At 40.7% G+C, this 14764-nt stretch overlaps 1 protein-coding gene across 1 annotated transcript in view; it reads left to right on the top strand.

Annotated features, from left to right (window-relative positions):
- CDH26 (cadherin 26) overlaps nucleotides 1-14764 on the top strand; it is a 60038-nt gene that overhangs the window by 31057 nt on the left and 14217 nt on the right. Inside the window, exons 3-10 of the mRNA XM_075277004.1 lie at nucleotides 3293-3409; nucleotides 6170-6328; nucleotides 6842-6989; nucleotides 8072-8238; nucleotides 8502-8630; nucleotides 10292-10477; nucleotides 12024-12295; nucleotides 13561-13703. Of these exons, the coding sequence (XP_075133105.1) occupies nucleotides 3293-3409; nucleotides 6170-6328; nucleotides 6842-6989; nucleotides 8072-8238; nucleotides 8502-8630; nucleotides 10292-10477; nucleotides 12024-12295; nucleotides 13561-13703 (1321 nt within the window). The remainder of the gene's footprint in view (nucleotides 1-3292; nucleotides 3410-6169; nucleotides 6329-6841; nucleotides 6990-8071; nucleotides 8239-8501; nucleotides 8631-10291; nucleotides 10478-12023; nucleotides 12296-13560; nucleotides 13704-14764) is intronic.

Genomic DNA, 14764 nt, shown 5'->3' with positions numbered 1-14764 from the left:
TTCTTTTTCTCTAAAAGTTGCCATATTCTGATACCTGTAACTTTTTTATACTTCCGTGTATGGGGATGCATAGGACATCTTTTTTGCGTGGCCGGGTGTAGTTTTTAGTTATACCATTTTGGGGTCTTGTTATTGCTTTGATCACTTTTCATTCAAATTTTTTATCATAGGCAAAACAGTGAAAAACGTTGGTTTGGCACTTCTGACTTTTTTCCCATTATGACATTTACCGTACAGAAAAAATATTTTTAAAGAGGACCTTTCACCACTTTTGGGCATATGCAGTGTTATATACTGCCAGAAAGCCGACAGTGCGCTGAGTTCAGCGCACTGTCGGCTTTCCCGATCTCTGCCCGGTGTAAAAAGCTTACGGTGCCGGTACCGTAGTGCTCTATGGTCAGAAGAGCGTTTCTGACCATTAGCCAGAGACGTCCTTCTGCCTCGCGGCGCCTATCGCGCTGTGCTGTGGAGCCGGGAGGAACGCCCCCTCCCCTCCCTGATAATACTCGTCTATGGACGAGCTGTGTGAGCAGAGGGAGAGGGCGTTCCTCCCCGCTCCACAGTACAGCGCGATAGGCGCCGCGAGGCAGAAGGACATCTCTGGCTAATGGTCAGAAACGCCCTTGTGACCATAGAGCACTACGGTACCGGCACCGTAAGCTCTTTACACCGGGCACAGATCGGGAAAGCCGACAGTGCGCTGAACTCAGCGCAATGTCGGCTTTCTGGCAGTATATAACACTGCATGTGCCCAAAAGTGGTGAAAGGTCCTCTTTAAAGATTTTTAGACCGGGCATTTTCTGACACGAGGATACCTAATATATGACTTTTACAGTATTTAAGTACTTTTATATGAGCATTAGGGAAAGGGGGTGATTTGAATTTTTAACACTTTTAAATTTATATATATATATATATATATATATATATATATATTATTTTATTACAAACATCATTTCTATTGCAGGCTACATAGAGAAGAGTGCCTAGAGTAGTGCATAGAGTAGCCTGCAATAGAATGTACTGAGTGACAGGCCAGGGAGCCTTCACAAGGCTCCCGGCTGTCATAACAACGGGATGCAGGCCTTGGAGCTTGTTCCGGGTGCCTGCAATTGCTGGAAAAATGCCGCCTTGGTTAGCTGTGCCCGAAGTGCCAGAAGGGTTAATGCCCACTCTGGCTCTGAGGCGGCCACCATAGTTAAACACTCGGCATCCACTGTACTAGTACGATGGATGTTGGGAAAGGGTAATGTCCCCCTACATCTGTCACCAGCTTAATGCCCCCTTCATTTGCCTTCAGTTTAATTCTCCCCTCTATCTACCACCAGCCACCACTTTAATGTCCCCCTTTATCTGCCACCAGCTTAATATCCCCCTTTATCTGACCTCAGTTTAATTGCTCCCTTCATCTGCCTTCAGATTCATTTCCCCTTACATCTGCCCGCAGTTCCCCCTTCTTGCTCACACATGCTGTCTCTTCTCTCCTCAATACCTTGCATCAGTCTCCCATTCCGAGCAGCTTCCACTTTCTGTGTAAGACCAACCACATTGTCTTGTGGTATCCAGAATAGCTCCGCCCACATAAGAGTCTGACCGTATGGTCCTGATGTCATCAAAGGTCTTTTAGCCCACAAGGATTTAGCATCTACCATTTAGCCTTTACCCTACCCTCACAAAGTTTGTTAACAGCAAAACACTTAAGGGGCATAGCGGGACAAACTGCAGACTATCAGGAATGGTGGGACAGCATTGTAAAGTCATGACTATCCCGCTGGATCAATGACGGTTGAGAGCTATGCTGACCCTATACTTTCACAGCTTGAATCCATCTCTGGCTTAGACTTCTTTATAATTGGCTGACAGCCATGGTCAGACAAGGACAGCAACATTCCTCTGGCTCTGGAAAAAAAAGTCAGTGATTGTTATAGCTTAAGAGTGGACCAAAACACAAAAAAAGAGGCTTCAATGCCCCTGAGGCAAAAGAGTGTAAGCCGTGTTGCGGGGTGGGCTCCCCAGGATACAGCAAAATCACGAACAAAGGAAGCGAGTCCAACTCAATTTAGCAAAGACAAGATTTTACTTAGTTTAGTAACTACCTTTCCCCAAAAGAACACTCCCGGATATTTACATTCACTCAGCCCGGAAGCTGAGACTCTGGTGTTGTACAGCGCGGTGCCCACTAATGTGGCCTTCAATATACTCCAAGCTTTTACCTATCTGCAGGCTGCAACTATACAGCTGCCTGTTACCTTCTAGCACCCTAATACACAGGAACAATTCAATGAGTGTGACAGAGGCACCGGCTGTATAACACCAAAGCTTACAATCTTATCACAATACTACTATTCCCCCCAAGCAAAGTACAACCAAGTAAATGTAATAGTATGTTAGCTTTCAAGCCAAACAGTGTCACTCCCAGACTTCCTTAGAAGTCCTTTTCTGAGAGATATAACTCTGTAGAATCCTCTAAGTCCTAGTCCTTGCCACTGGACAGTAGATAATTCACCAGTAGTGCAGCCTGTGATGCTGGTTATGGCTAACTCTCTAACTTCAGGCTCTTACTCAGTCCCAAGCAGTTTGGCGCCAAACTTGCAGTGTGGTGCGTGCACGGTTACTTCTGTTAGGTACCTTTTTAACCTTTATTTGGAGCAGTTGGATGAGGGGCTCGTCCAGAAAGCATGCAGTCTCACTGACAGTGTCACTTCTCAGCCAAGTTTCTGAATCTTCTCCTTCAGGATGGTGTCTGGATAAACACTGGAAGTCTCTACTTCAGCTCCACTTTGCTGTAGCTCTGATCCCATAAGGATCTTCTCCACACAAGGATGCCACTGCAGTCCTTCCTTCTACTTCAGATCAAAGCACACACTGTCCAATATGGCTGCTGCACACACTCTCTACTGCTTCTGACCCCACCTCCCCCGAACAGGGTCTCCACGTCACTACTCCAGGGGCATACAGCCTTTTCCCTTTGTCTTGTGGTCTTGTAACAGTGACCTCTTGTGGTCAAACAACAAAATTTCAGACTATGAAAAAAACTTATTTACAGAAACAGAGTCCAAACAAGACCCTATTAAACATATAAAATATAAAAAGTTAATAAAAGTTTTTTAAACATTGTTTCATTAATGCTTTCTAATAAAATAAAAAAAATAAAAAAAAAGTTTCACATTCTCTTTAAAGAATTTTTTATCCTGTAATGCTGGCAAAGGCAGTAAAGCTATTAAGCCTGTGCTCACTATGTCTGTCTTAGTTCTATACACTTAAATTAACACTGGTTATTCTTTCTATACAGCATGTAGATACAGCAGACAGCCTCCGTCCACTCCGACGTTCCAAAAGAAGATGGGTCCTGACAACTATCGTATTAGAAGAAAATGATCCAGGACCCTTCCCAAAATTAGCTGGAGATGTAAGAATCAGACTGAACTGAGCTCAAATTCTCATGTAACTTTTCTTTATGTCATATTGTCATGTGATAGTCATGTGTGAAGGATGTATATTTGTGTCTATATGTGTATGTATACACACATGCTGTCATGCTGGAAAAAGTCTGTGTTTTCTGTCTTAAGGCCGGGTTCATATCTCCATCATTTTAACTTTTTTTCTCTTCTGTTGCACTATGTTCACATCTGCGCCTTCATTTCCATTCTTTTGGTCTATTGGAGAAATAGGAAAGAAAGGATCCCGACCATGATGGACACGAACAAAGCCCATGACTATAATGGAGTATTTCGTGTCTCTATCATGTGTCCATTTTTTTTAACTGAAAACGCAGGAAGACAAATTTGAGCTTCCAGCACTTTTGCATCTGGTAAATTCTGGTGGATCTGCTCCGGACAGACATTCAACAGAGATATGAATGTAGTCTTAAAATGTAGCAACAGAAAACCGGACAACAACCCACAGCCACCAAAAGTACCTGACAGACCCCACTGACTATGATGGGATGTGATGGATTTCTGTTATGGTCTCTGTCATTTTTCCAGACAGAATAATTGCCCACGATTGTTGATGGAATCTGCAGCAAAAACTGATAATGGATCCTCAAATGCAGATGCGACTTTGGCCTCAGTCAGATGGGTGGATTGTGCCTATATTTAACTAGATGTATTCTAGCTGTCACTGAACACAACTTGCAGCATCTTTTTTTTTTTCTTTAATGTCCCCCTTTATCTGCCACCAGCTTAATATCCCCCTTTATCTGACCTCAGTTTAATTGCTCCCTTCATCTGCCTTCAGATTCATTTCCCCTTACATCTGCCCGCAGTTCCCCCTTCTTGCTCACACATGCTGTCTCTTCTCTCCTCAATACCTTGCATCAGTCTCCCATTCCGAGCAGCTTCCACTTTCTGTGTAAGACCAACCACATTGTCTTGTAGTATCCAGAATAGCTCCGCCCACATAAGAGTCTGACCGTATGGTCCTGATGCCATCAAAGGTCTTTTAGCCCACAAGGATTTAGCATCTACCATTTAGCCTTTACCCTACCCTCACAAAGTTTGTTAACAGCAAAACACTTAAGGTGCATAGCGGGACAAACTGCAGACTATCAGGAATGGTGGGACAGCAGTGTAAAATCATGACTATCCCGCTGGATCAATGACGGTTGAGAGCTATGCTGACCCTATACTTTCACAGCTTGAATCCATCTCTGGCTTAGACTTCTTTATAATTGGCTGACAGCCATGGTCAGACAAGGACAGCAACGTTCCTCTGGCTTTGGAAAAAAAAGTCAGTGATTGTTATAGCTTAAGAGTGGACCAAAACACAAAAAAAGAGGCTTCAATGCCCCTGAGGCAAAAGAGTGTAAGCCGTGTAGCGGGGTGGGCTCCCCAGGATACAGCAAAATCATGAACAAAGGAAGTGAGTCCAACTCAATTTAGCAAAGACAAGATTTTACTTAGTTTAGTAACTACCTTTCCCCAAAAGAACACTCCCGGATATTTACATTCACTCAGCCCGGAAGCTGAGACTCTGGTGTTGTACAGCGCGGTGCCCACTAATGTGGCCTTCAATATACTCCAAGCTTTTACCTATCTGCAGGCTGCAACTATACAGCTGCCTGTTACCTTCTAGCACCCTAATACACAGGAACAATTCAATGAGGGTGACAGAGGCACCGGCTGTATAACACCAAAGCTTACAATCTTATCACAATACTACTATTCCCCCCAAGCAAAGTACAACCAAGTAAATGTAATAGTATGTTAGCTTTCAAGCCAAACAGTGTCACTCCGTGACACTGTAGCTTTGCTACTTTTCTGTTTTCCTCCTGGCAATGTATGAATAAATTTGGTGTTACCATCACATCAATCCACATTACCCTTGAGTATAAAGCATATAACCTTGGGGACAGCCAGTGATTAGTATGACTAACGTCTGTCTAAAAATCGGTAACAGTGTCTATTAAGGCAGAAATGTCTCCCAAACCAATAAGGCTGCAGCCATACTTGTGTAGTGCGACATTTTGGGGACTCCGTGCCCCATTCTGTTTAAAGTATGCAGAGACAAAAGTCCTACATTTCGGGTGGAAACCTGGCAGAGCCCCATTATAGTCTATGAGATCTGGAGGTTTCCATAGGTAACCACTTTTTAAACAGATAGGATTTTAATTTTGTGGGTACTCAAGCAGACTGGAAGAACAGAAACCTGAACGCTAGAGTGAACCTAGCGTCATTATGCTGTATAAGGGTCTTTAATCTGAAACAATCTTTTTTGATGACAGCCTGATGAAATAATGCAGATTTATAGATATAAAAAGCAAGTAAATCAGGGGCAGGGGATGATTTGACTACAGACATCAGTGACACTGGACAAGGTGGTAAATGTTATTGACTGCTACAGGGTGGTTTTGGGCTACAATTTTAGGGGTGAGATAGATCTCTCTGTAGGCAAATCAGGCCCCGCCACCAATGCTGTGCCGATGTCTAAGAAATGCGGAGTTCTAAGAAAGTATACAGCTGAATTGCTATTTTAGGAGATATGTTGTAAGAGCTGATAGCAATGTATCTTGATTCATACATGGTGTACAGACAAATACTCAAATATGGAAATATGTGTTCTCTTGACCACAGGTAGTGGATCTGCAGTATCACTAGTCTCTAGTAGTTTTATCATTACTTGTTCAGCATTCTTACTTTACCCATCTGCAATTTTTCTCTGTTTGCAGCTCTTCAATGACAGATCAGAAAACTACACAATTAAGTATCTTATCAGCGGGCCTGGAGTGGATGAACCACCTGAAGTTGGCCTGTTCTTTATCAATGATCACACCGGCCAGGTTTTTGTGAACCGTGCTATTGACAGAGAAAAGACACCGCTTTTTGTTGTGAGTATGAGAAACCCAGTCTCTTATATGTCACACAATATACTGGCTCCAGGCTTCGTGCCATTATATAGCTCAAAGAACAAACAATGTCATAGAGCAAACAATGAAGCTTTCTCTCCTAGCACAGACATGTTTTGTATGCTGTGGTAGAATAGCCAGCTCACCTAGTTTATAGTCACACATAGGAGTCATATATTCTTTAGTCAAGCGTGCAGACATTGCAAGTCTACTCGCACAACCAGTGTACTGTATATCATACCTATAGAAACGTGAGATAGTTCAGTTTAGGGTGATACCTTACACCTGTTAGGCTCCAAATAATGATCATAGAGGAAGGGGTTCCCTTAATTTAGAAACTGCAGATTTAGATTTACTGAAGTATTACATGGGGTTCATAAGGTATAACAAAATATTATACTGTAATTTGTTTGTGCCTATAGATGTTTGGCTGGACAGGCTGCCTAGGATTACACACTCCAAGTTTATAGTAACATTTTTTTTTTTTGCATATAGATTCGCTTTGATGCTGCAGACAGATTAACTGGCACCATTGTGGACAAGTCACTTATTTTTAATGTAGAAGTAAAGGATCTAAATGACAATGCCCCAGTATTTGATAAAAAAATATATGAAGTTACAGTAAAAGAAACTGCAAATCTGGGTAAGTTACAGAATCATAGAAGACTTAACACATACTTTCCTCCAGGTTATACAAATGCTCTTTATACCTCCTCTTATAGGTTTTATCATTGAAACCCTCCACAAATTTTATAATCTACCTTTGTACCCATTGTTTATTCTTAGTATGTTTTTGAAGGCCTTCAGAACTAGAACTATTTTAGTGGTTTCACTATAGCTCTTTACAGTGAGATCACAAACTCCACTACTCTAATGCTCACAACTCTAGTAATGAAGCTAACTTGTTGATTTACGTTCCCTATGTATGGCTATGTAAATCAGTACTCCTAAATCCTACACTTTTGGATGAGTTAGATAGAGGATGGGCAAACCGCTGAAGATTCATTTAGTTATGGTGGTTAGGTTAAAATTTTCATTTCGGGCTGTACTTGTTCGTCACAAACTGGAAGTGCTTTTAATATACTCCAGGGTCTCTTCAGACTCCATAGTATAACAAGTGTAATCATGGAAAAATAAAAACAGTTATACTCACCTTCCTTCACCTCTCTTGGGCATTCTTGTGGTATCCAGCGCTTCTTTGGGTTCCTCTTCAGTACCCCTGAGGCCTGATAGGTACTCAGAAGCCACATGGGGTGCACCAAAGTTATGACTCTGTGCATGATGATCCAGGGAGGACCGCAAGGTTGGGAGGAACCCCAGGAGAGGTGAGAGAAAGTGAGTTTTTTTTTTTTTTGTGTTTCCACGCTTCCGGTTATTATACGGTGGAGTCTAAAGACAATAGTAGTTCTATGGGTTTTAGAAAATTCAGCTTGAAAGCTTATCTCTATACATGGAGGGATTGCAATCTACAGTAGCAGCAAAACTCTTCCACATATTGTGAGGTGACCTTCTTTGGGGGTTTTACTTTAACTAGTAGAATAAATTTCAATCTTTGTGGTGGAATATTTCCAGCAATTTCTGTAGGTGAGTGGCAGCAAATACCATCTGATTCCAGGTGTTTTTTGCTACAGTGACTTACAGCTGAACTTAATTGTATAATATAAGAGGTATTTCAGTAGGATTTGGGCTGTGAAACTCACTAATCTCCTTTCCGATTTATTTCAGATAACCCAATTTTTCATGTTACGGCAATAGACCATGATAAGGAAGACACCTTAAATTCTAAAGTTTCATATCATCTTGTTAATCAGATTCCTGACCTTCCTAATATAAAATTTAGTGTAGATCCTGTCAATGGTTTAATTCGTGGGAAAGGCTGCTTGAATTTTGAGGTTTGTTGTTATTTTGATTTTATTTTAGTTTATTCACTATAACTATTTTTGGTTATAATCTGCCATTGAACCTTACTGCCTTTTTACTTGTACCCCTGAGTTCAGCTGTCCTTAATTGGATATTCCCCACAGAAAGTGAACGCCAAGTTTTTACTAAGTGGACTCCAAGTGCTGGGACCTCACCAATTCTCCACATAAAGCAATGCTAAACCAGTGAGAGCTTGGCACTTTTTAAATGACATTTTCTGACATTTGCCACTTAGGATACGAACATGATCAGGCTGATTGTAGGTGCACGTGACAATGCCCCCGAACCATTGGCAAGCACCACTACCGTTATTATCCGTATAGAGGATGGGAACAATAATATGCCTGTGTTCACTACCGACAAAGTGAGTATTATTAAACATTGAATTGTAATTTATTCTGTTACTTAATAGTTAAAATCCCTTCTTGCTACACAGTCATAGACTTTATAGGATGTCTACCAACACCAAAATCTTTTCTAAACCGTCTATATGGTGTTGTAGGTGCTGATAGTGGCATAATGAACATACCTTTTCTGGGTCAAAGTGCAATCTTGCTGTTGAAAACATAATCTTTTAGGCTAAGGCTCCACGTTGCAGAAAATCTGCTTTTTTTCTTGCAGATTTTACTGCAGTTTTTTGAGTCAAGAGTGGCTTGAAAAGAGATAGGAAATACAAAGGATAAGCTTTTTTTTTTTTCTTCTATTAAATCCACTCCTGACTTTGGCTCAAAAAAATTCAGCAAAGTCTGCAACAAAAAAAGCAGATTTTCCACAATGTGGGGCTTTAACCTTAAACTATATATAAACTATATATAATATAAATAATATATAAAATCTCCTCAAAAGACAAGGGGCACTCCATCCTTTTCACCCATACTTTGTAACACTTCTGTACATGTATTCTAGCTGGGACAGGTCCGGTGCTCTGAAAAGAACACGGAAGTGATTTATAACCATTTCTGGCTTTGCTTTTTCACTGATCACAACAGTATTTAGCTAACAGGGGAAGCAGCAACGTTGTATGGCTGATCAGCTTTGCCAGTGAATAATGTCACGACAGGGATCTGTTTTTCTCTATAACTGGAGCTCTTATGGATGACTGAATTACAGTGGAAAACTGCTAAATAAAATATAATACATTTCTAAATTGTAAATATCCTTTAGAGGTATCTTTTGACCCCCTGGACATATTATGTACCAAAAATAAATAAGCTCATTATAAACTAAAATACAAATAATGGGAAATTATTTACCTGCATGCCAACCTAAACCCGCCAACGTAGCTGCTTTGTTGACCTGGAAAATATACATACATTATATGGACAAAAATATAGGGGCACTTACAGGAGTGTCTACCCATTCAAAATCCATAGGCATTATTATGGAGTGCCAACCTCTCATCATTTGCAGCTAAATCAGTTTTCACTCTTCTAAGAAGGATTTCTACAAGATTTTGTAGTGTCTGTGGAAATTTTTACACATTCATCTAGAAGAGAATTTGTAAGATTAGACACGGATGTTGGATGAGTAGACCTGCTCGCAATCTCTGTTTTAGTTCATCCCATAGATGTTTGATGTGGTTGAAGTCAGTGTGGACCAGTCAAGTTCTTCTACACCAACCTCACTCAACCATATGGATGTTGCTTTACGCATTGGGGCTCAATCGTGCTGGAACAGAAAAAGACCTTTCACAATAATTAACTTTATTTGCCACGGTGTTTCTGCTGCCGCCTGAGCGCTGCGTTTTTGCAAGATATTTGTATTAACGTGTGCCAAATTTATTAAAAGATGCACACCTCTTAATAAATGTTGCCGCATTTGAAACAAACTACCAGAATACGAAATCTACAAATTGTAATGCAGAGTTGACATTTGGAGCAGTTTGGTACTAACTGGTATAAACTGCTTAGTAAATGTGAGTCGCTATTATTTAAAGTGAAGAAGCTAAAATTAATGCTACACCTGTGTAAGTAAATGCTTAAAAAACCCCATAAGACATTACATGTGTCTCATTATTCTTTTCAGTATGAACTATCTGTTCATGAGGGGGAAGTCAAGAATGATATCCTACGGCTAAAAGTAGAAGACAAGGATGCGCCAAAGACACCTGCTTGGAGAGCCAAATTCAAGATATTAACTGGAAATGATGACCAAAATTACAACCTGACGACGGACCCGGTCACCAATGAAGGAATTCTCAGTATTATAAAGGTAAAGGTCTGCAGACAGATTGTCCACTCCCGTCTAAGGCTAAGGGCTAGTTCACACGGGGACATGGAGGAGGATTTTGACAACGGAATCCACGTCATAATCCTCCTCCATACAATGTTAGTCTATGTAGACTGCTAGCCTTTTTTTCTGCTAGCAGAGAAAAAGAAGCGACATGACCTTTCTTCAGGCGGAAAGGGAGGCGGAAACCGCGCGTTTTTTTCTGCGCGTTTTTTTGCGAGAAAAAAACATGACGTGGTTTTTTCAGCCCATTCACTTTACAGGAGGAGAAAGCAGCCTGGCTTTTTTTAAAGCTGTTTTTACAAAAAAAAAACACCAAAAAAAGCTTGGCAAGGTCCAAAAAAAGCTTCCTAATTAGGAAGCTTTTTTTTCTGGTGCCAAAGTAAGCCACACATTATTTACGTGTGAACTAACCCTAAGGCCCCGCCGCCCCACATAGCAAGCTTAAGCCGAAAAACACTGCATAAAAGAACACTGCAAAGATGCATCACATTTTTTTTCTAGAGTTATTCATAGAAGTCTGCAGAGTTTTCCTCTCCAGACTTTCTGCCTCTATTAGACCTATATGGAAAATGCTACCGTTTCCATAGGTATAATTTACAAAATCATTTCTGCTGTGGATTTTTTCTACAATGCGTGGATGGGATTAGCCAGAATATCATCCACTTTTCAGGCACTGTAAAACGCTGCAGATTTTGCCAAATTGTGGCTTTTACGCTGTGTGGAGCTCAAAAGGAAATGTAATTTTCTTTTAATTTCCACACAGTGTAAAAAGAAAAATGTTAAAATGTGGAAAATGTGTTTTCAAAAAGGCATGTGTTTTTGCAAGATGCAACATTGTTAGTTTTATATGTGAAAATGCTGCATTTTCTTCATATGTTTATATGGGTGGGGAGCAAAGGCAAAATATTATAAGGCAACAGTCAAGCAGTGAAAAACTATGTTTTGCTAGGTTTTTCCTCTTGTGTTTCTGTTTGTGTTTTGTTTTAGCTGTGTTTTAGTATGTTTAGCCTTTGTCTAAAACACATAATAAATGTAGTCCATAGTATGTAGGCCAGTTTTTTTTAGTGCAGGTTAAATTAGAATCTAGCACATTTATGTTAGGTTCATGCTAGCGTCGCCTTTCTATTGTTTTGGTCTGTCAGAGGGCCAGAACAATAGATAGTTGAACCACTGTTAGGGTCCATTTATATGGAGGAAAATGGCACTTTATTGGGCGCTGAATTTTCCACGCTGGAAAAAAAAAGCCTCCCATTGATTTCAATGAGTGCCGCTAGCTTTTTTTCCACTGGCAGAATTTTCTGTTAGCGGAAAAAAAAAAAAAAGCTAGCAGAACCCATTGAAGTCAATGGGATGCTTTTTTTTTTCAGCGCTGAAATTGCACACAAAATTCCTCATCATTCCTCCATGTGAATGGACCTTTAACATAGCCTTATAGTATAAATATCCATTGTACATAAGCTTCGATGGATGGTTAATGAGCTATTACAGCCCCAACTTTTACAACTTTTTGTCTCAATTTTTTCAGCCTCTGGATTTTGAAAGAACAGTCACAAAAACACTTGACATATCGGTTGAAAATGAAGAGCCATTCTTCTCATGTCAAAGTAACAAACTCAGGATGGACAGAACAGTAGCGCGGAGCAACGTAACGGTCATCATAAGTGTGATAGACTCAAATGATGCTCCAGTTTTCTCTCCTGCAATTAAAACAATCAGAGAGAAAGAAGGTCTCAAGCCGGGCACAGTCCTGGGAACATTTAATGCAACTGATCCTGACAAGGTTCCAAATAAAATCAGGTATAGTCGAACATATTCACTAACAGGGTATTCTGGTATCTGAGTCCATCTTATAGCATCCAACTCTGGATCCTGCATATTTATCAATCATGAGCTTATTAAGTTTTTATGGAGAGAGAAAGATATGCGATAGGTAGATGGATAGATAGATAGATAGATAGATAGATAGATAGATAGATAGGAGGTATAAATGGATGGACATGAGAGACAGAGATAGTTAGGCTGAGTTCACACAGAGTTTTTTTGGTCAGGAATCCGCCTCATAATCAGCCTCCAAAAAAAAGCCTCACAGCAGAAGAGGCTTTTTTGGAGGCTGATCTTGAGACGGATTCCTGACGAAATTCCTGACCAAAAAACTCCATGTGAACTCAGTCTTAGGGTAAGTTCATACGTGGCTTTTTGGATCGGAACCTGAGGCAGAGGTCGCCTCAGGTTCCAATCCAAAAGTCGGGTAGCCGTGACTGAAAGAAGGTGCACTACACCGGCATCCAGCCGCATCCTCCACTCCGGATTAGACCCAATGAATGGGCCTAGTCCAGAGGAGGGAGTGTCTTCAGGCCGAATCGCAAGGTGAAATGGCCTGAAGAATGAGCATCCTGCTTCTTTTTCCGTGAGCCGGCTCCCAGAAAAAGCTCCTATGCGGCTCCCATTGATTTCAATGGGAGCCGTCTTTTTGGTCAGGATTTTGAGGCGAATACGGTCTCAAAATTCTGACCAAAAAACTACGTGTGAACTTACCCTTAGAGGGATGGATTAGATAGATATTGATGTCTCCAGCATTGTTTAAAAGCGCGGTGCTATACATTTAGTAGTGAGGGTGCCAAATATTAAAGTTCACTGCAACTGCGTCTCAATCAGTATCAGGAACAGCCACTGCCATTTGTATGGTGGTATACCTGTTGAAGAATGAAAGACTCCATGCTTGCTGTAGTGCTGCTGGGGAGATAGTCTGCCATAGATAGGCCATCAGTATCATAGTCCTGGAAAATCCATTTAAGATCAATTAAGGTCACTGTAATACCCAGTTGGTTTATAAGGAGGTGTCAAAGGTAGAAAATTAGTTGAGGAAAGAGAAAGGTGTAATAGGTTAATGTGTGAGGCATGTATAAGAAGCCTGCGGTTTAGGGCAGATCCCCAGCAAAGCTTCTGATCTAATAACCTAGTCCTAGGCATAGCAATAATGTCTACTGAATATGGAATAATAAATCTACAGTCTTACTGTGTTTTTACTGTGGATCAATTAATTCACTGATCTTTTTTGATAGGTATAAAATAGCTGAAGATCCCGCTGGTTGGGTAACCGTGGATGAAAATACAGGAGTTATTACAACAGTTCAAGAGCTGGACAGAGAATCTCCTTATGTTAACAAGACCTTGTACAAGGTCGTTGTTCATGCTATAGATGATGGTAAGAGCACAACATATGGTAGGATCAATTTTATATCAGGCTGCCTTCACATTTCCATTTTCCATTGTACTGATCTGTAAGAGAATCGTTACAACCAAAAAGGACTATTTCTTTCTTTGGTTTAGTTTAACTCTGTTGCTCCAGGTATCTGTGTTTTAATCTAGGTTCACATCTGCGTCAGAGACTCTGACAGAAATTCTGCCAAAAACCAGCAGAGAGAAAGATCTTGCATGGATGACTTTCCTCATTGCCAGTTTCAGTATAAAACAGTGGAAACCCGATGGGCACCTGCTGGACCCCATTATAGTCTATGGGTAACCGCTGTTTTAGCAGAAGCCTGGCACAACAATGAACCTAGCATTAGATGGAGTAATTAACCCAAACTATTGCAATATGACACAAGTGTGAACCTAGCCTTAGATTGAGAAAATAACCCAGACTACGGCACAATTTTTTTTCCATCAAGAAGGGAAGATATCCATTCATTTTTATTAACATTGAAGTGAAAAAAAGATGGATACAAACACAATTTTTTACATTTGTATCTGCTGTATTTGATGAATCAGTACAACAGAAAAGAGAGTAATGTAGTAATGTAACCTTAATAAGGTTGTTCATAAAAATAACTTTGTCTTGGGCTAATGTTGGGTTCACCCATTGTTTACACTGTCAGCAGCTTAGTGTATTAGATTGCCAGATGACAGCATACCCCTATACATATGTACGGTGTCCGACAGCTAGTGTCCGTTCAAAATCTTGTGCGGACATTAGCATCGGACACTACCTGTGTCCGTGACATTTTGCATTGATTTAAATGGACATCGTGCGTTTTTTTTTAAATGTAGATTGTGAGCCCCACATAGAGTTCACAATGCACATTTTTTTCCCTATCAGTAAGTCTTTTTGGAATATGGGATGGAAATCCATGCAAACACAGGGAGAACATACAAACTCCTTGCAGATGGTTTTTTGCCCTTGGTGGGATTTGAACACCAGGACTCCAGAGCTGCAAGGCTGCAGTGCTAACCACTGAGCCACCATGTGGCCCCTGAGGTGTGTTC

Source organism: Leptodactylus fuscus, chromosome 6 (assembly GCF_031893055.1).
Source record: "Leptodactylus fuscus isolate aLepFus1 chromosome 6, aLepFus1.hap2, whole genome shotgun sequence".
Classification (NCBI taxonomy): Eukaryota; Metazoa; Chordata; class Amphibia; order Anura; family Leptodactylidae; genus Leptodactylus; species Leptodactylus fuscus.
The sequence above is the reverse complement of the archived record's forward strand: the minus strand, read 5'-3'. Positions and strand labels throughout refer to the sequence as shown.